Here is a 22,157-nt window from a genome sequence, read left to right on the forward strand (position 1 = left end):
CTGCCTCACATTTTAAACTATCTGTTAATTGTTGTTGATTTGCTAGACATGCATCTTTCAAAAGGATTTTTGCTTTAGGTGTTTCTTGCTTTACTAAAACCTCACAGATCTCTAAATGCACTCTTCAGTGAGTAACATGTTTTTCAATATTTTGAAATTTAACATTTTAGCTTAGTGTGCAATTCCATGAAAGTCGTTAATATTTAGATGCATGTATTTCTTGTATTTGCTGCTGAGCCTTTGTGCCACAAGGTCCCTCATAAGATTATATAGTAGCTCTCAATGTGTTTTTTCCTATATATCTTGATTTTAAAAAGACAATGATTGATTTTCTGTACTTCTTGGTTAAGTAACAGGTTGATTGAAATCATTTTAAGAGCATTTGGGAGAGACAAGTCTAGCATGAATTTGGAACACAAGCTCTGAGAATTTCAAAAGCTTTTCTGGAGGTTTAGAAAGCTTAATTCCAGTGAATGCATTCATGAGCTCCCACTCTTCTATATAAATATGTATCTTTTCAATTGCTTTGAGGATTTTTTCATATCACCTGCCAAAATTGTTTAAGAAAAATATATTTCTGAGGAAGTAAATTTTGAAACAAACTCCAGCATTCACCTTAGGAACAAATACAATATTCCGTCTCCTATAAACTTTTCACCAAGTACTCTTTCAAGTAAATACTGTTAAGAAAACTTCCTCTACCTACCATCTTTAGAGATATCTTCAAAATGCACATACTATACACATAACAATTACCCATATTGCACAATTTGTGGTACAAGCTTTTGTTCTATTTCTATTTTATGACTTCCCTACAAATCAGTACAAGCTGCCACTGAATTTAGAAATCATTGTATCACGTTAGACAACAGAAGACCCTGAAGCAGATTTAAGGAATCGGTAACTCCCTTACCCCTTCTTGAACCATACATCATTTATTTTCTGTTCCTCTTCCCAAAAGTAGCATAGCTATCTGTTCTTCAGTCACTCTACTTCTGTACTGCTTGTGAACATGTAATAACAAGCTTTGCAAACTGTGGAGTTATTGATATTGATAATTTAAGTCACTACTTCAAAATCAGTAAATAGCAATTTTAGGAAACAATTTCTGAGAACGACAGCCTTTGTGTTTTCCTGGCCTTTCTAATAATCCTTCCCACCATTAACCGAGATGAATGTAGATACAAAGTACTATATGGCTTAGTGGTCAGTATAAGACAGTCTGTTGAAGTATCTGTTGGTAAGAGTAGAAGAACAGAAGCTGGGGGAGGCTGTGTGTGTTTTTAATGGATGATTAAATCTAGGGAGGTTGATCTCCTTTCATGCTGTGGATGTTGAGTGCTGCAGTCACGCCTCTCACTGCCAGCCGGCACTAGGATGATAATCAGTCACTATGAAAACTCATTAGCTCCACAGCAATGAGTCCTCCACTGCTCAAGCTTGGTGCTGTTCTTAGTACCATGGCAATGATCTCTAACTGGATGTCCCAAACTCTTCCATCTCTGGTAGGACTAAATACCACCAGACTATCCACTTCAGATACTCTAGTAAGTAGCTCTGATGTGTTGTAAGCCATCTTCATGCTGAACTGATATTTTAAGGGACCACAAGGCTATGGGTTAAGTTGCCTCTTTGTAAATCTCTTTTAAAGCTATTAATCTTTATGCTGTAACTTACTGCATGCTTCTGTCTGGACATGTCAAACTGCACAGCATTTGTGTGGATGCTACAGACTTACTATACAAGGGAAACTTTTTGAAAAATAGCCTCATTAAGTATTTAAGAACAAATGGCTTCATTTTTTGAGTATGAAATGTTTAAAATATGCTAATGTTTCTTTAGCATAGATTTGTTTCCATATTTATTGTTCCAGAAAATGTATACTGTTGTATTAGAATAACTGAAAAGAAACCTACAGTCTATCTTACTCTAGCATTGCCACAGAGTTTCTTTTCTTAATTTGCAGAGCAGTCAAGCAAAGGAATGTCTTTTAACAAGAAACGAAAATAGGTACTTTTCAGTTTGGCCACAGGACTTTTATGCAGGCTGATTAGGAAATAATGGAGATGATGAATTATTAGTTAGATTAGTTAAAATCTTCCAGTACTTGTATCTGATGTTCAGATGTCAGTAAATTTTAACACAACATACCGCAGTCTCTGTTTATGTAGAACTAAAGAAAAAAAGTGTTATTAACTCTTTCTCTGAACTTCTATGTGTAATCTAAAAATTAGATTCATATTTCAATCGGACAGGTGAACTCAAGGACCTTTACAGTAGCATTTGTAGAAGAGCAAATGGAGTTGGAACAAAATGTATTCTACCAAATATTTGAGAAAGCCTATCTGTGTAATTTCAGTGTAAATGAAATCAGAGGAGAACAGCTTACTATTCTCAGGACTGAATTTCAGTTGCAGCTAAAAGTGATTAATTAACTGATTGATATTTAATTATCTGATTGTATGTGGATAGGAAAAAAATATTGCATACAAAGTTTTTAATATTGTTACTTTTTAATTCATTGTATTGTTATCCTAAAGAAATGAGTTTTTATTTTAGTATAACACCATGTTAAGGGGGAATGGGGAAATCCTGAATTTTTCTTAAAATATAACTAATTTTCACACTGAACTATATGGGGCATGTCTCTAAATCCTACTGACACCCACAAGTCAGATGGGTCCCTTAATCCAAATACACATTTGTGCTTGACTAGCTGGGATGGACACACACACACATATATATATATATATAATTATATATATAATTTGCAGATAGATCCTGAACTAGTGTAAATTGACATCTTCCTTGACTTCAAGTAAAGATCTGCTCATTTAAACCCACTGAGGCTCTGGATCATAGCATTTGTTGTTGAGGCTTTGTTATTACGCTGTTTGCTCTCATTAAGATGGAGCAACCATACTTGTTTCATGCCTTAGTGAACTGTGAGGTAATAGAAGTGTCAGTGAAGCTGGCACACAGGGATAAAAGCCTTATATCCAAAGCAGAACAGCCTTGTAACATTCGTATGGTGGGAAATGATCATATTCTGTAGAGTATCATAGTCAAGAGAATTTCTTCTGCTTTATCCATCTTGTTATAGAGTCTTCTTATTTCTATGGCATGCAATTTCTAAAATGCAGCATTCTGAGATAAGGCCCTATATGCAGTGAATTGAGTACTAATCCTTGACACCTGGGCATATATTGCCAACATATCCTCAGAAATCCACCAACATACATTCATGAGCAATCTGCAGTTCAAATTGAATCTTGCTATGTATAAAACTTTCTAAATATGTTTCCCCAGGCCACACAAAATTTGAAAAATTGTACATTTTGTACCAGAGAGAAAGGAAAAAAACTCCTCATCTCCTTTATATTTAACTACTTCTTTTCACATAAACTGAAAAAGGGGGAAAGATAGGACCAAATTTTCTGCTAGAATAACTGTTGAAGTCAGTGGAGTTATACCAGAAGAAAATTTGGCTGATAGTGTTTATACACAACTAGTCATAGGAATTATATGTATTGTTATGAAATGCATTTGCCCAGACAGTGATGACAATGAACACAACTATAATATTCTTATTGAAATATCTGGTAGTGTAAGAAAAAGAAACCTTTTGGAGCTGAGTACTAGAATTCTATAGCACAGCTGCCTTTATTCTAAGATAACATGAAATATTAGCTTTTGCAGGGGCTCCTTTCTCTTTCTATAAGATTGTTAAGAACTAACATGAATATTTTTGTTTCTCCTCTTTTGGAACTTGGTTATTTCTTTTCTTGTCCACTTACTAAGACCTGTCAGCAGTAAGCCTACATTTGGGGTTTGGATTCAGCAGCTTTCATAAGATTTTGATGCCTTCTAGCTCCTTCCCTGGGAAGCAGAGAAACTTCTGCTTGAGGGTGGGATTAAATGGGAAAGACCAAAAAAATAATAAAATAAAAGTGCAGGTGTGTGTAAAAATCACACTCACAGTCACACACATAGATAGATAGATAATCTCCATCCATACCCTCTCATGACAGCAACTTCTTTCCTACTGAATGAAAACAGAATACAGTAAAGCAATGGAACCTAAATTTAGAGTAATATATCATCATTCATTTAAGCATAGATAATCAATCACAATGCACTTCTAGTATGTGCCTGAGGGTTTCTCATTGTGATAAGTTGTGACGATGCGGGGTTCGGGCGGGATCCAACTGAGAGCGCCAGTTCAGGACAAATTGCTAAAAATAGGGCAGTCACAGCCCAAGGCTGGGGTTTTTCCACCTCTAAGGCAAACCAAACCAGCCAGACTAAGAGGACTGGCTAACCACAAGTCTCACAAGCAATTCCCTTAGACACTCCAGTTTCCCAGTATCACCACCAGTGCCACTAGTTATGGGGACGAATAGTTATGAAAACCAATACCTCAGTAAAAGAAAAAAGGTTCTCCTGATCCCATAGGACCAAGCCCCAGATTCAGGTCAATATACAAATCAGATCTTACCCACAAATCACGCTGTTGCCAATCCTTTAGAATCTAAAATCTAAAGGTTTATTCATAAAAGGAAAAAGATATAGATGAGAGTTAGAATTGGTTAAATGGAATCAATTACATACAGTAATGACAAAGTTCTTGGTTCAGGCTTGTAGCAGTGATAGAATGAACTGCAGGTTCAAATCAAATCTCTGGAACATCCCCAGCTGGGATGGGTCATCAGTCCTTTGTTCAGAGCTTCAGTTGTAGCAAAGTCCCTCCAGAGGTAAGAAGCAGGATTGAAGACAAAATGGAGATGAGGCATCAGCCTTATATAGTCTTTTCCAGGTATAAGAACACCTCTTTGTTCTTACTGTGGAAAATTACAGCAAAATGGAGTCTGGAGTCACATGGGCCAGTTCCTGCATACTTTGCTGAGTCTCAAGGCATATTTGCCTTCTCTCAATGGGTCCATTGTATAGCTGATGGTCCTTAATGGGCCATCAAGCAGGCTAGGCAGAGCTAACACCAGCTTGTCTGGGATGTCACCCAGAAGCATAGCATAAATTTGCAATACAGACAGTATAGAGCCAATAGTCATAACTTCAACTACAAAACTGATACACACATATAGACAGCATAATCATAACCAGTAAACCATAACCTTGTCTTAGACACCCCATTTGACCCCTTTATACAAGATTTGGGTGCCACTACAGGACCTTGGTTGCAACAATGATCTATATGGTCCCAGATTATATCAATAACGTCACATAAGTATACATCACAAGCGTAGAACAGCTCATTTAAAAAAAAATCGAATGGCAAATGATTTTATGATTGTACAAGTGTCTCTTCATCTAACACCACATTGTAAGAAAATTTGTGCTTGGGTAAACATGGTTTTTGTCAGGAAATGAGATTGAAATGTGTGGTTTCAACACAACATATAAAGGACTGTTTGGACAATACAACCTGGATTACATCCTTTTTACTATAGACTGGGCCTGATTCTGGTGTCTCATCCATTTTACAACGGTGAAACTTTATTAACATGAATGGAGTAACTCCTGAGTTATACCAGTATCAGCTCACAATAAAGCCCAAAGATTGCAGTGTATCTGTACATTAGGAGTAAGTATTCCTGTGCCTCAGAAGGGATAGGAGCTAACATTGGATTCTGCAGATATTCCTAAACTTTGACATAAACTTATGGTTTCAGTACTGTTTATATGACATCAGTATCTGGGTATGAAGACTATGGAAAATCATAGAAGCCACCAACCTAAAATTAGCTAACATTGTAAGGGTTAACTGCTTTGACAAGCCTGAATTGTTCAAGCTTACAATATTACTTGCTATTCAAAACCAATTTAAATTGTCCCTGCAGCTGTAATTTTGTTTAGATTTTATTGTTCACCATCTCTGTTAAACTAGATTCCTTGTGCCCTAAAAAAATAAAGGTTAGAAGAACATCATAAAACTGACATGATTTAGCAATGAACCTTAGATAAGTCTTTCTAGCAAACCCTAAAGCAAGTTCAACTGTCCTCCATTTACAATCTCTTTAAATTACAGGCTTTTATTTTCCTAGCAAAACAGGGGAATATTACAGTTTTGATCTTTCAATTAACTCTACAGAAGGAGAGGTCACTGCTTTCTTCAGTGACCCCAGCAGAAATCCCTTGGAAGAAAAGAGGTGGTTCTCTTTTCTTGCATTAAGATGAAATGCAGAGAAGAATCACCAAGGGAATACTCTTTCACCTTTTATTCTAAACTCATTCTAGAGAGATACTGTATCTGCCCTATAGTGATGAACTATGCAATAGCTGACTTTACTTAGTCCAGTAAGCATCAATATTAATGCTTGCCAGTTTTAATAATTACTGTTTGCACTGATGTTAACTACGTTTTTATAATATAACTGGTGACTCACATACACTGTGCCAAAATGAAATTATTCTGGTGGCAGCCATTAGCATCTGAGCTTTGAAATCAAGTAGCCAATACTGTATTTGTTAGATATAAAAAGAAGAAAGCATAATTTTATCTTGACTAGTGATCTCTAAATCCAATACTCAAGAACATTACTTCTATTAACAGATTTAATTATATCATCTGAAATTCCTCCATCGTCAAGTTTTTTTAATTCCTTCCTTCATCTTGACTTCTGTAATTTCTATACATCTTATTAAATGCATGTCAACCAACTCTTTCAATCTATCATATAATATTTAGGGAAATAAGCAGATAGAGCTTTGGGATGTTGATCCCCACTGCAAAAAAAAAAAAAAAACATAAAAGACTAGAAGAATTTTTCAGTGTTACCATGACTGCTGAAAGCAGAATGTGCTAGGAATTTCCAGCATACATTACAGTGTTAATGACTAACTTTGTTCCCTCTCATCTAAACTAAACAGATTCTTTGCTGTACTTCCCCGAGGCTTCTCTATTGCTGTTGGTGTTCATAGCTATGTAACTGCAAGGCTGTTTTTGGTGTACTACACCTTTAAAAGTAAAGTGGGCCCCCTCTAACTTGTTTTTAGGCCTGAGAGTTGGTCAGCATGAATACTGTTACTGTGCTTTCTCATGGGGACTTTAGATTAAGGGAAACAACAAGATAGAAAGGAACAAATATAAAGTAAAAGTCATCCAGTAAGAAAGGACAAAATGTTTGTTTGTTCGTGGAAACTATAACACCTACCCACAAGGAATGAAATCAATGCACTTTTGTTGAATCATAAGTACAAAACTGTTCTCATCCAGACTGAATATGATGACTGCAATTAAGCAGGGCTGTGAAACATTTCTAAATAACTATTAACAAGGAGTCAGGTATAATGGAAAACTTTGGAAAAATGCAAAATTACCAATCATCCATTAAGGGGATAATAAAAGATAACTAAAAGGAACATCATTGTGAACACATATGGTATGTAACTGAGCAAGCATATTTTCTTAGGTTTCATTCCTTTGTGTGTGTATATCTATATAGAGATAGATATTTTGTTTTAAAGAATTTGAAAAACCCAAAAGTCATTCATGAATATCAGTTATTTCACTCTCTTTGCCTTTGCTTATTGTTTTATTACTATAGACTCAAATTAGCCCCAAAGAAGGATGGCAAGTGTATAGTTCAGCCCAAGACCCAGATGGCCGATGCATTTGTACTGTAGTTGCACCAGAACAAAATTTATGTTCCAGAGATGCCAAAAGTAGGCAACTTAGACAACTGCTAGAGAAGGTAAGTCTCCCAAATGTATTCCTTCTTTTTGTCTACTAAGACTTCCTTAGTAATCTGCTCCTTTCCCTCTTTAAAATAATAAATAATACAGCATTCAATGACTATCTATCAATGTTATTTCTCTATTTCCCCTTCCCAGTTTTCCACCACTAATCACACTTCATCTGGTTTCTTTACAACACAGCTCTGCTGATCCATCATTGATCTAGCAGCTTAATGCTGCATTTTCTCTCTTGTTTCTTCCTCCCAGATTTATTCCTTTAAGAGAACTGAGTCCCATAGTTTATATGTCTGTATCAAAACAGACTGGCCATCATAAAAGTAGCTACAAATTCCAGTTCAAGCTAGCTAGAAGCACCAGAATTCAATTTGGTGCCCACATCGCCATCATAGGAGGATTTTGAAGCTCATTCCCTTGAATCACACCAACAGCTTGTTCAGTGGTTTTTCTGCCAAACAACTAAAGAGTCTTACACCTCAGATTTATTCACAGCTGCATGTAAATTTAATTTGTAAAAGCTGATTTCTATTGCATAAGAAAATGAGGAAAAACTGCAGCTATGACATCCTTGAGCCATTGTAACCAAGTTCTGTTTACTGTAGAACAAATGGTGATGCATAGCCTCTGAGACCACAAAGAGCATTAAAGGCAGATAGCAACACCAAATATTGAGCTAAAAACATATTTTCCAGCACAAATTGTTCAGTACTTTACTATCTCATAGACGTTTTTGCAGTATTAGCTCACTTTAGTGCCAATATGGAGCCAGATCCTGCAGGCCTGACTCAGGCAAAACTCCCATGGACTTCAGTGGGAGCTTGGCTTCTGTATGTAACTCAGGGCCCATGCCATATCATGTGACCAAATTCTGTAAAATTATAGCATGATCTTGTGTTCAGGATGGGCTTAGAAGTTGACATGAAAGATATAGACGGAACCTTATGCCATCATTTTTTAATCCACTTCAGCCCCCCATGCTGCTTAATAGTCACCAATAAGCCATTGTCTGGCCATGTCAGAAGAAAGATAGAAGGCAATGGACGTGGTTTAATTAGATCATAATTGTATTCATTTAAAATATCTTGGACTAGCCAGCAATAAATAGTGCAGTGCATGTCATCCTCATTTCCTTAATCATTTCTACATAAACCCCAACCTGCTGTCTCACTGCTGGGACTCAGCCACCTTCCACTCCTTTGAGATGAATTGGGACTATAAAAGGAGAGGGGTCAGTTCCTCTCTGTACCAGCTGTAGAGGTCCCAACCCCCCATCCTCAGCTTTCTTAAAGGGGGACTAGAAAAAAGAGGAGGGTCAGCATGCCACTGTACAGGATAGAGGACCTTCAAACCCTGCTTTCCTTAGCTCCCTTAAGAGATGCTTTTCTTCAAATCATTTTCTAATGGCCCTTAAAGAAGAATGGCTGAGGTGGAGTGGTTTTTTTTCACTTTCCATACAGCAGGTCTGGGACCAGTGGGGCAGAGCAGGTGGGGTTAGTATGTAAAACTCATGGCAGACGTCCAGGGCAGGTACTTGGTAGGGAGGAGATATGGTTACAGGGCAGGTACTTGGTAGGGAGGAGATATGGTTAATGGATAAATTAGATTTTCTAATTTATCCATTAACCATATCTCCTCCCTACCAAGTACCTGCCCTGTAACCATATCTCCTCCCTACCAAGTACCTGCCNTGGCCCTTAAAGAAGAATGGCTGAGGTGGAGTGGTTTTTTTTCACTTTCCATACAGCAGGTCTGGGACCAGTGGGGCAGAGCAGGTGGGGTTAGTATGTAAAACTCATGGCAGACGTCCAGGGCAGGTACTTGGTAGGGAGGAGATATGGTTACAGGGCAGGTACTTGGTAGGGAGGAGATATGGTTAATGGATAAATTAGAAAATCTAATTTATCCATTAACCATATCTCCTCCCTACCAAGTACCTGCCCTGGACGTCTGCCATGAGTTTTACATACTAACCCCACCTGCTCTGCCCCACTGGTCCCAGACCTGCTGTATGGAAAGTGAAAAAAAACCACTCCAAATCGGCCATTCTGGCAGTGAGGGAAAAATTCCTTCCCAGCCTCCAAGGAAGAGGGTGCCTAGTGTAATACCCACAACAGGTCATGAGGAAACCCCATCCTTTTGCACTTTTCATGGGTGGCTGGATGGGTGCTGCCATTCCAACCCAGGAAAAGATGGCTTCTCCAGGGCTGCATGGGGTATAAATACCCTCCCACTCTTCTGATCAGTAGGAAGGGCAGTGACCTGCCCCAACCTTGCCCCAACTACTTGCTGCCCTTCCTGTTCATCATTGTACATTTCCCCCTCTTTCCTACTACCCACATTGTAGGGGAGCCCTTAAAGAAGAAATACCCCTTTTCTTCCAGACAGACAGACAAGACCCTCCCTTGCCACATTCCACCAGCCAGGGATCAGTGGAGAGCAGCAATGCTCCAACCACCTTTGTTTTCCCCAGCTAAGCACATGGTGTGACCCCTATGCCAGCTCTGATGGCTTATGTTACTCTGGGATTCTTCTAAATCTGAGGAAATCCCACCGAGCTAGATTAAGGTGGCTTTTCACTTACTTTGTGGTGCAGGAGCTGTAGCTGAGGCCTGGCCTGGGCCTCATTTCTTGGAAGATAGAATTTGAGAGGTAACCAGATCATTAGGCTAAAAAGCAGAATGTCTGGACCATCTAAGATAAGAGGGAGAACCATTTACTAGGAACAAGATTACAATGAACGAGATGTAGAGATGAATGTAGAGATGAGGTAAATAGGAGGTTGAGCGTGGACAATGCATGGACAGTGTCTGCTGCACAGGAATTGGTTCCTGCAAAGGAACCAAGCCAATCCAAAAAGCTCTGATGCACTGTATAGTAAATGCAATGAGATGTGTAGTGTATATAAAGGAAGAGAGTTTCTGTGTAACTTTGGAGCTGCGATGTACCCTGCATCCACACACACCCCTCCCCACGTTTGAGCTTGAACAGCTCAGCTTTAGAGATGCTGTATGACAAACAAAGATACCTGAGTGACAAAGTCTGGAGTCTAACTGAATTCTTGGGAAGCCAAGTGGAAGGAGGTCTCAGAGGGAATCCCAACAGGAGCTACACAAGCAGCTGGAACAAAAGATTAGGATCAAACCCAAGAAAAGTTTAGAGAACGTAGATCAAACCAGACTAACGCTATGTCTACACTCTGGACCTTACAGCAGCACAGCAGTACCACTTCAGCGGTGCTGCTGTAAGGTCTCACATGTAGCCATTCTTTGCCAGCATGAGAGAGCTCTCCTGTAGGCATAATTAAACTACCCACAACAAGTGGTGTTAGCTATGTTGGCAGAAGAGCCTCTCCTGCCAACATAGCACTGTTCACTCCAGCATTTTTGTCAGTGAAACTTATGTCAGTCAGGGATGTGTTTTTTTCACATCCTTGACTGACAAAAGTGGTAGTGTACTCTTAACATTTCTATATGGACTCACCTGTGTCTCAGGTCCCCAAACTGAAGTATGTTAATAATTAGACTCTTAAGTGTCATTTACACCAGTATAAATCACAAGTAACTCCACCGCTGGAGTCCATACGAGGCACCAATCTAAAACCAGTGTAAATGAGATCAAAATCTAGCTGGTTGTCATTAAGCAGTGTTCATATTAACAACATATAGCTGCAAGCACACTCCACAGCTGGGTTGTCTCATGCCTCAAAGTTTCACAGCATTCACTGGCTGTAGTTTCGGAACAGACATAAAAAATTAAAGCTCCCTCTCAAAAGAAAGGCCAAGGCCTGGAGTCTCTCTTTGTTAGAGGAGGTCCTTTCAGGTCAAGGTTAAGGCACAGAGATGAAGCAATGTAGACAGCATGTGCTGGCACGACCCATGCTATACTTATGTTGTTGATAAACAGAGGACTTCATTCTCCAGAGCTTTTACTCTGGCATGTTTCCCAAGCATTAAAATACTCCTAAATAAGGTTTTTATTCTTTTTTTTTTTTTAAGTCCACAGCACGAACGCTCTCACAACTAGCCCTTTGATAATTTGGGGTCTTCTATGTGGAGGCTTAAGCTCTACAACTTATTTTCTTTCACTGAGATGATGGCAAATGTGGGTAGATAGCATCATTTTACTACATCAATAAAGCCACACATTGCTGTTTATTACACTTTCTGAGGGAAAGTGGCATCTGGCAAAGTGAAACATTTCAAGTTTTATCATAGCTCTGAAAGGATTTATTTTGTTGGCTTCAATAATTAGAAGGAGCATAAAAGACGACAAAAATGTGGATTTATTCCATTAACAGTACTTTCTAGCAAAAATGTGTATGGCTGATTATTGCTAGTTAATCTACACTGCTATCAACAGTATTTTTAAGGTATTTTTAACTAGGTGGTAGGTTAAGTAAAATCAAACTATATCAGATCCACAATATGTTACAGGATCCTAATAACCAGATGCAGTATGATACAGTCGTCATCACAACGGGGTGCCAATTGAAACTATGGATAACAGCTCAAAGATTATATATATTAGTGAATGGAAGGAATATCACCCTTTTCTCCCACCTCCATTAGACTGGATGCACAAAAGGGGTTTTGCCTGAGCAAGTTCTGAGTAAGATCTTTAAGATTGGGCCTAATGTTTTCTAGTGGTACTTCCCTCCTTCCCCCTCCCCCATTTAGTGTGCATGTGTTAAAGTGAATTTTGGCATAAAATTATTGCACATGCAAAACTTTGTGAAAAAGTTGAACAAAATGTTCTGCTTCAGCTTCATGTCTGTATCACCCACATATTTTGTCTGATTATTATAAAGTGAACACTTATGAAAGATACATAAAGTACATACAAATTAAAGTTGTCTTTGTCTTAAAGATGGAAATGGGCTATCTTTTGTTCTACATATGCTTAATCAGTTATTTGAAACTCATTTCTTTTCATCTTTCAGTGATTTTTTTTCTATTAATGATTTACAGTTGAATAGATTTATTTTATTTCTACTTATAAAACTATAAACAATCAAATATCTTACAGTCTGGCCACCTGTTATATTACTGAATTGTATAATAAAATCTCAAATGTAATGCATTGCTTTCCACCCTACTAAACACATACTAGCAATTAAAATAATGATTTCCACAGCAAACAACAAAAACTTCTCCCAACTCTCAACCCATCCCCTCCTTGGATAGCTGGAGGAAAAGTTGTGCCTTGCAGCATATCCTGAAGGATAACACATCTGGGATCTGGAAGTGATTTCCAAAGCTCATGATCATGAAGGATAGATACCCTGCCAACAGCCTCTCTTTTATACTAAGAAGGCTCAGCACGGTGATCTTTGCTGATCCCATCTTCAGCAATATGGCATTGAAAGAGGCAAGTAGGATAGTCCAAGTCATTTAGGGCTTAACAGCCTTTAACCTGATAGGTGAGCACTCTGGCCATGATCCAACAAAGCATTTGAGCATATGCCCAACTCTAAGCACGATTCCAATGGGACTTCTCACATACTTAAAACTGAGCCCATGCTTAAGTGCTTTGCTGGATTGAAATCTATTGTAGAGGCATCTAGGAATGCCTCTACAATAGATAGAGAATCCATGGACCAGGACCCCATTGTACTAGATGTAGTACAAACAATAGAACAAAAAAGACAGTTCCGGCTCCAAAGAAGTTACAGTCTAAAGAATGTACTACCGTAGTAGTAATAATGTTGGTGTCAATTTAATAAATCTTATTATCTGTATCCGAGTTAGGAAATATTTCTGAAGCATGCATAAATAACTTTGAGTAAAGATATTTATAGTTAAAGTAGTGCTAGTGCACAGTGTATAAAGAAAACAGTTCAAAGCTTTTTTAACACACACTAGCATTTTACAGGCTCAATCCTGCTTCCATTGAAGTCAGCTGGTATTTTGCCATTAACTTCAATGGGAGCAGGATCAAGCCCTAAAATAGGGTATTTTGCTGACTCAACAAAAACAATGGTGTAGCCCTCCTTAAAATTTAAAAATCTAGTTTGAGTAAATGTCACTCTCAAGCCCAAGACCATGTTTTTCCAAAGCACTGACATTTAAACTACTGCATCACTAGAGTGTAAAATATTGGGTTCTGCAAAACTTGTATTCATATTTATCAAAAGCCCAAGTTGTACATATCTCTTAAAGGAGACCCACTGGCCCTGACCCTGGTCTCTCTTGCACTGATTTCACACTCATGTAACTCCACTGACTTCAGTAGAATTATTCCTGATTTTCATTTACGTAAAGGATCAGAATCATGCCCATTCTCTTTAATAGAGTAGTACAATGTTCAGGGCTAAATGATTGCTTCTAAGATCCACATGCTGTATACACAGCACTTGAAAAAAAATCAGCAAGTGCTGCATAATATAGTACAAACTCTATCTGGGTGGCAGCATGCATTTCATTTGTCAAGTATAAGTTCAGATCCTTGATGAAGCTTAAACAGATTTAAATTCAAGATCAAAACTTTACCCCATTCTTCCTGCACACCCCCAAATCCTCAATAAATTGGTTTAAGTAGTGAAGTGGCATGGAGTTATAAGTTAACTCAAATCAATATCCGATTTTCCTGATTTATTGAATACTGTACTAATATTCTTTTGGGAATGTTGACTCCCAAACCTCCTTTATGATTCCTTGCCCTGGAACAGTTCTTCTCCTTGCTGAATTGTCAAAATACTTAGTGCACAGTTTTCTTTTTAGGTATTATATGATGGGTAAAGACATTGGGCCAAATTCCTCTAATTTATAGTGGAACAATCCCATTGATTTCAGTGGGATTACACGTGTGACCAAGGCCAAAATGTGGCCCACTTTCTGTATTGTTCTACAGTTACGAATTCAAAGCTCCACTGAGGTAAAAAATGGCTAACAGTTCAAGCATTGACAGAGGCATGACATTTTATCACTTGACATTTAACTACACATACAAGAAAAAGAAAAACAGAGTGCAGCCTGTGTTCTTCTTTAACAGGTTCAGAATATGTCCCAATCTATTGAAGTTTTAAACCTACGGACTCAGAGGGATTTCCAGTATGTTTTAAAAATGGAAACACAAATGAAAGGGCTGAAGGCTAAGTTTCGGCAAATTGAAGATGATCGGAAGACATTAATGACAAAGCATTTTCAAGTAGGTTTTATTTTAATAATTTTGAAAGCTTGCTGCAAGCTATGCACTAAAAAGCAATGCATGAACTGCTAAGATCTCGGCTTGAAAAGCTTATACAAAAGCAACGTTGAAAAGGAACCATAATATAACCTCTTTTATTATGATAATCACTTTTCCTATTCAGTTTAACTGCAATAAGGAGTGACCATTAATTATTAAGACGTTAGAGAAATGTCAGTATAAACAGAATCCTATTTTACTGTATCAATGTGCAGTTCATACTGAGAGATTTATATGCAGTCAAGCACTAGTGATAAATGAGGAAGCCAGGGAATTAATAGCAAATGACCAGAGGGTTTTGCACTTTTACAGTTGTCTGACATTTTGTAGAACTGAAGAGAAAAAAGTTTATAATGAGGGAAGTTATTGTAATTGGTACTTAATAGCAATAAGATCTAAAAGTTTCTGATTAGAGGTTGGGGGAGTTAGTTATTCTGGTTTTGGGGTGTATCCCCCTCCCCTCTAATCCACATGTGCTGTAAGAAAAAATGTCCATGTTAAATTTCCTAGTGATTTTTCACTGAACAAAAACTTTAGCCCTCCTATCTGCCATGAAGTCTAGTGCTAGAGGTTAGAAACTGCTATTGTCTATTCTTAGGAAGCCATCTGGACTATACTAAGGAGACAATGTTACAGACACATATCATAGTATTGCAAGTACTGGGCCCTAATGACGGAGAGTTTTGAGTGGGCAAGGAATGCAAGATAGGGTCCATTAAATATATTCCAAAGACTAAAAAATTATTAACATTATGTCCTTTGAGGTGCTCATGATAACTGAAACATAAAAGCTTAGGCTTACATTTTCAAAAGGAGTGGCACCTAACTGAGTGGGTTCTGATTTTTCAGAGGTACTGATCACTGAACAGTAATTGGTTTCAGTAATTAATTATACTAATAAGAGCTCATGTGGAGAGTATGGTTATTTATTATTCTCAGTTTAGCTGAAAGTCTGAGTATAATTCCGCTCAGCCAGTTTCAACTTCACGAAAGTTTTCACCTTTACCCCTTGTAATGTTATTATAAATATATAATGGCACATTGTGTTGTGCCATTATATATTTTGTATTCTTGCTACATTTTTTTCCAGAGGAACAAAATACCAGAATTTGAATGTCCAACTTGGCTGTCAAAGGCAGCAACCTGTTGTACTACTCCAACCTTTTAAATATTCAATATTTGTATTGACTGGACATTCAGCTTCAGTTTGACAGTTTTCCAGGAGGCTAAAACAGATTGCCAGCTAATTAAAGTAAAGAGTAATTGAAATGTCAAAATAATACCTTCTTTCAGAATTTTGATCGACTAAAATTTTGGTACAGTATGTCATTCATGAGTCACAAAAATCTGTCAGTTTGCCTGTCCTTGATACCCCCACATTGCTCCTATTAATACTAGTGGGAGTTATGTGGCGATTCAAAGGGGAAATAAGCTCAAAAATGGTGCAATTTCCTTCTTTTATTGCAATGTGAATTCATTCTTGTAACAATAGATTTAAGAGGTGTAGGTAGTACCAATAAAATCAAAAGAATCGTTATAGTTACAGTGATCGCAAAATCGTCACTTCCTTTAGTGAAGATGCTAGATGAGAAGATGCTCTAACTAAGAAGTTAATTTTAAAATGAAATACCCACCATAGTACAGTCTTGTAATTCTACCCATTGAAATTTCTTAGGGCTTTATTCTGTTCTCACTGAGATCAGTGACAGTGCTCCTATTTACTTCAATGGGGGCAAAACTGGGCTCACGCATTAAAATCTTTAGGGCAGAGAAAGCTTGTAATATGTGTTTTAAATTGCTGTAAGTTTATGGTGCTGTATGCATTGTTTTTAATAATAATAAAATCATAAACTCTCCACTCACCTCTCTCCATCCCACTTTAATTCAAAAATGTCTGGACTTATACAGTAAATGGAAGTTCCCTCATGAGTAAAAGTTATAAATCAGAACAAGAGAAGGAACTCCTGCTACTCTAAATGGATTTATAGTAATAACATTTTGATATGTAATTTTAAAATGCAGTTTTCTAGCTATGTAAAATAGCTATGTATAAAATACACTGCCAACACCTAAGGAGTTTCTCTGGAGTTAATAATTCCCAGGTGAAAAAAAATTCATCAAGGTAGTGTTAAAATGGGGGGGTGCATATTAATTTATAAGCAAATATTATTCAAATACTATAATTATTACAAAACATGCTTAAAAGGCAGGAAATTCAGAGGTAAATTTCCTTAAACAAATTTAACTCTGGCCTTGCGTCTGTGATCCATCTCCATCTCATGATCAGAGACAGGATCACCATTACAGCAACTTTAAAACTTTTCACATTGTTTGTTGCATCTTCTAATATGAATGAAAATGTAATAAATTGCATACACACACCCCTCAGGATATTTCAGTGCTTGTGATAAATCTGGCACCTCTGACCCTCAATGTCTCTGTTGCCTTTGATAGTGTCACCGATCCACTTTCTCTTGCTTGGCCTTCCATTGCACTCTTCCCTGATTTCCTTTCTACCATTAACAGAAGATGATGCTGAAGTAATCAGCCTTCTCTTCTATCTTGTGATGTTCCCCAGGGTTCTAACCTTGGTCTCCTCATTTTGCCCCTTTATGCTTTCCCTTGGGTGATCTCATCTGCTCCCAAGACCTCTGTTATCTCTGTGCTGGCAACTGTCAAACCTATATCTCCATCACTTTTTCTCCCTTCTGTCCAAGCTTGCATCTCGTTCTCTCTCTCTCTCATGGAAGTCCTGCTGTTTCCTTAAATTATCAATGGAATTATAACACATCTACATGAACATCATCTGAAAAGGATAAACCCACATGCCTTCCATAAAAGAAAAATCTTTAATCTGTTAGGATTCTTTCAGGGTAGCTACATGTTAGTGGCTGAACAAGAGCCAGTTGCCATAATGTATTAAGACTTATTTTAACAAACTCCCTGGCAAAAGATATTAAGTGTATTATAGTTATGGTATGAGAGATAAATAGCCATTATGGATTAGAAACGGCTAAGAGACAAACATTCAATAAATGGGGATAAATGTTCAATTTTCAACATGGCAAACATTTAAGTATGGGAGGTCTGGGAAAGAGAAAGAATGATGTGGTTGCAAAATTTGCAGATGACATACAATTATTTAAGTTAGTTAAAGCTAGAGAAGAATTTGAGGAAGTTCAGAGGTATCTAACAAAACTAATTGATTGGGCAGTGAAAAATCACTAAAGACAAATGCACGTTGGCCAATATAATTTGAATCTCTCATATCATTGTTGGAGTCTAAATTTAACTCTAACCACTTAGGAGAAAAAAGACCTAAACATTACTGTGGACAGCTCAATGAAAATGTCTGCTCAGAGTGCAGTGGCAGTCAAAAAAAGTAAATTAAATATTAATATTTATAAAAATTAAATAGAAAATCAGTGAAAATATGTCACTATTTCAGAACCATATCCTCACCTCGAACTGTGTTGTCAGTCCTGGTCACCTTTTCTCAAGAAAAATATAGTCAACAGGAGTTTTGTATCATGTGCAGGGAAAGACGCGTCTCAGATTTGTTTCCAATCTTTTAAAAATGAATTTTGTATTTTCAGTAGAAATTGAATATTCTCTTTTACATTTTATCCAACTCATACTGTTGAATTCACTAGACTTTCACAATACACTAGTAATGGATCTGAAACTAATATCAATAAGAATTTTAAAGTCATTTTATTAATCAGTTCAAAATATCGCATTAAAGAGTGTTAGGGGACTGAACTCCTTTAAGCTGCTCTAATGTCCAGGTGACTGCTTTTTGCAGGAGTTGAAGGAAAAGATGGATGAGCTGTTGCCATTGATCCCAGTTCTGGAACAGTACAAAACTGATGCCAAGTTAATCACCCAGTTCAAGGAGGAAATTAGGAATCTGTCAGCAGTTCTCACTGGGATTCAGGAAGAAATTGGTGCCTATGACTATGAGGAGCTACACCAGAGGGTGCTCAGTTTAGAAACCAGACTTCGAGACTGCATGAAAAAACTCAGTAAGTTAACCATTTCATGCTGGATTTTGTCCCTAGGTTATATATTTTAGAGCTTTGATGTAGAAACATAAGATCCTCTATTTTTCAGCTCTTTGACACACTGGGACAGATTCTGATCACTATTACACTAATGTGTATCAAGAGTGACTTCACTGAAGTCAACTGTTTCTCTAGATTTCCACCAGTATAATTTAAATTAGAATCTGACCCATTATTAATAGAAAGTTAAGATGCAGAATTATAAGGGATGGCAACTTGGAAATCCTAAGGACGGGGGTCTTAGGACTGAATTGCTCATGAACTTGTTAATGGGATACAAAGATTGTTTCCTCTCTCACACTAGTTGTAATATAACTCAGGCCAGGATTGCATCCAGGTGCATTTTAGTGGCCAATGTGATATATATTGGTGGTCTCTGTCCAGTGTCCAGTGGAGAGATATCCACATGACAAAAACCATCATCAAAATTTAAATCTTGGTTTGAAGTTTACAAATAGCCAGTTCAGAAAATGACCTCTCAGACTGTATTACTTTGGGCCTCTAGTAATAATAGGTTAGGTGTGATCCACTGAAATTAGAACTGTTCCTACCTACTTTAGCAGAAATAATGTATTGGTGAAAGCACAGCTTTGGGTTTGTTTCCAGCAATGCCATAACCTTCCTGTGTGACTCTCAGTTTTGGATGTCCAATCATTGGCTTCAGTAGATGCTTAGAGAAATTAGAGACTAGTTGTCTAATATTGGGCACCCAAAATTAGAGGCCTTTTTGGAAAATGTCATCCTGAACAGGGGATAATTAATACTTCTCTACCTCAGAGGCACGTTCTGAGGACTTAAAGGCCCTAGCCTGCTCCAATTAAAGTAACTGACAAGACACTTTGAGATACTTGGCTGGAAGGTACTGTTTAGGAGCCAAGAATTATTATTTATTGAAAGTCTTTGCCTTCCACTTCTCTCAGTCTGACCCTTTTTATGAGAACTAAAAAATCACTATGAACAAAAATTAAACACTAAAAAAATAGAACTCAGGCTTATGATAGGTTTCTCAATGATCAAATCTTGGGTGTGTACTTTCATAGGTGGTGGGTGCATCTGAAATATGAAAGAGGTGCTGCCTATTACAGAAGATGTACATTTTTGAAGTAATGGACAAAGACCAAAAAAAAAGTAATCTAGACTGGGTTAACATCCTAAATCATTTATTTTCAGCTCTTTTTACATGGGATTAGCATATCTGTGGTGGGCAAAAATACATGAAAGATTTCCTCAGACAGAAATCTCTTATGAGTCAATTCTCCACTACAATACATACACATAATAGCATGTTATTACATTGACAGAACATATATATGTGCAGTCAAGGGGAAATAAATGTTTTACTATGCAGCAAGCAAGAAATTTGGTCTAAATAGTGACTTTTCTCGATAGTTACTATTCTGAAGCAATATTAAGGAGAAAAAAATGGCATTACATATTTTTCAGTCATCTTGTTTTCATTTTTGTGGTGAATATCTGTAATATAAATCAATGAATTGACTGCATAATGGGAGGTATTCTGAATCTCAGAATCATCCTTGTTATAGTTACCGTATATGCTCAATCATAAGCTGGTTTGTTTATAAACAGACACCACCACCCCCCCAAGATGGATAAGTAAAAATGGAAAATTTTTATGACCCGTTCATAAGCCGACCCTATAATTCAGGGGTCAGCAAACTTTGGCTCCTGGCCTGAGATGGTGTGTTTACCTCGAGCATCTGCAGGCATGGAGATAAACCTAAGTAAACAAAGTGTCCCGGCGCGCCAGCTGCTTACCCTGACGGGCCAGGACAGCAACTGGTGGGGAAATTTTTGCGGGGAGAGAAGCTGGGAGTCAGCGGAGTAACCTCTGTGACACCCCCCACATGACCCAACCCCTAGCCCGGGACCCCCACACTCTCCCCATCCCATCCCTTCCCACCTTATCTGGGGAGGGCCAGGGGAGGATGTCTCTGGCCTGGCTGGAGCTGCTCCAGCAGGCTGGGCAGCGCGGCTGCAGCATGCTCTGGGGGGATGGGGCCGAGCGGCGTGGCTGCAGCCTGCCAGCCCCAGAGCTGCAGCTACTTCGAAGCCTGGGGGGAGAGCAGCGTGGCCAGAAGCGGAAAGACTCTGGCCCCGCCTCTTCACTTCTGACTGTGCTGGCTGTGCTGTCTCTCCTTGCTCCCTCTGTTGTGGGGAGGGGCTGTGTCCCACCTCTCCCTCTCTATACCCATTCATAAGCCGACCACCTTCTCTGGTGCTTCCCTTTTTCACTAAAAAAATTCGGCTTATGAACAAGTATATACGGTATGTAGTCTTTCCTACGGGTTCTTTCCACACCTTTTACTTCCCTTTTAATTATTTTCCTAGGTCAAATCCTTCTCTTAACTCTCTTCCCAGGAGTTCTTCCCTAACATACAATTCTTCCTTTCTTTCTTGGCCAATAAAAAAAGTCTCTGGGGCCTATTTTTTTTTTATATTGGTAATTTAAGGGGGAGAAGTTCTATAAAATAAAAGTAGCAAATACACCATCGCCACATTGAAATAAACATCATACCCTGCTCCTAGTATATGTATACAAGTTGGATGAAACTTCACTACAGGATTAGAAAGCCCCTCATATCCATGCACACGTATTCTCTCTCTCTGTGTCTGTCTCTCAGAAATTCATCTCCAGATTGATTCTGAATCCAAACACTGCAACTCAGTTATCTCCCTATATAGATACAATTATATGATTTCCCCAAGGCTCCTTTTCTCTCTCTGCTCACTGCCAGGATCTCATCTCTTTCTCTGTTTTTAGAGTTCTTTCTCATTTCCCTCCCCACCTCCCTAGACTTGTCTCTGTACCCCTCTGCTTTCTATAGCCATGTAGCAATCACATATTCTCCTAGTCCACAGGCAACTACATGTTGAGCCTCAAGAGTAGGAGGATGCCAGACAATAACACTAGTAAGACTTTACCATTCTAAAATTTTCATATTAGGGCCTATGGTTTGCCTACATGCTTAAGGAGTTTAAAGCGGGTTTCTGGCTAACTACTGAAAGGACTTCAGCCTTCTTAAATCCTAATGCAGAATTGTCTTTGCTCTTATTCTCAGAGATCCAGGTGCTCAGTAATGGCTGAGAAAAGCATAGCACAGGTCAGGTGGCTTTTGTGCTCCCCTAATCCTGGACTGACTGTGTTCCTGGCAAGTCCCCACCTGCAAGTTAGAG

At 38.1% G+C, this 22,157-nt stretch overlaps 1 protein-coding gene across 2 annotated transcripts in view; it reads left to right on the plus strand.

The window, feature by feature from the left end:
- OLFM3 (olfactomedin 3) overlaps positions 1–22,157 on the plus strand; it is a 121,242-nt gene that overhangs the window by 88,942 nt on the left and 10,143 nt on the right. Inside the window, exons 1-4 of one of the 2 annotated variants that reach the window (XM_034779990.1) lie at positions 1,391–1,547; positions 7,566–7,712; positions 14,704–14,859; positions 18,704–18,923. In XM_034779990.1, the coding sequence (XP_034635881.1) occupies positions 1,419–1,547; positions 7,566–7,712; positions 14,704–14,859; positions 18,704–18,923 (652 nt within the window). In that variant the 5' untranslated portion in view covers positions 1,391–1,418. Of the gene's footprint in view, positions 1–1,390; positions 1,548–7,565; positions 7,713–14,703; positions 14,860–18,703; positions 18,924–22,157 lie in introns of those variants that run through there. The other variant, XM_034779991.1, reaches the window with a different exon arrangement.

This window comes from Trachemys scripta, chromosome 8 (assembly GCF_013100865.1).
Source record: "Trachemys scripta elegans isolate TJP31775 chromosome 8, CAS_Tse_1.0, whole genome shotgun sequence".
Taxonomy (NCBI): Eukaryota; Metazoa; Chordata; order Testudines; family Emydidae; genus Trachemys; species Trachemys scripta.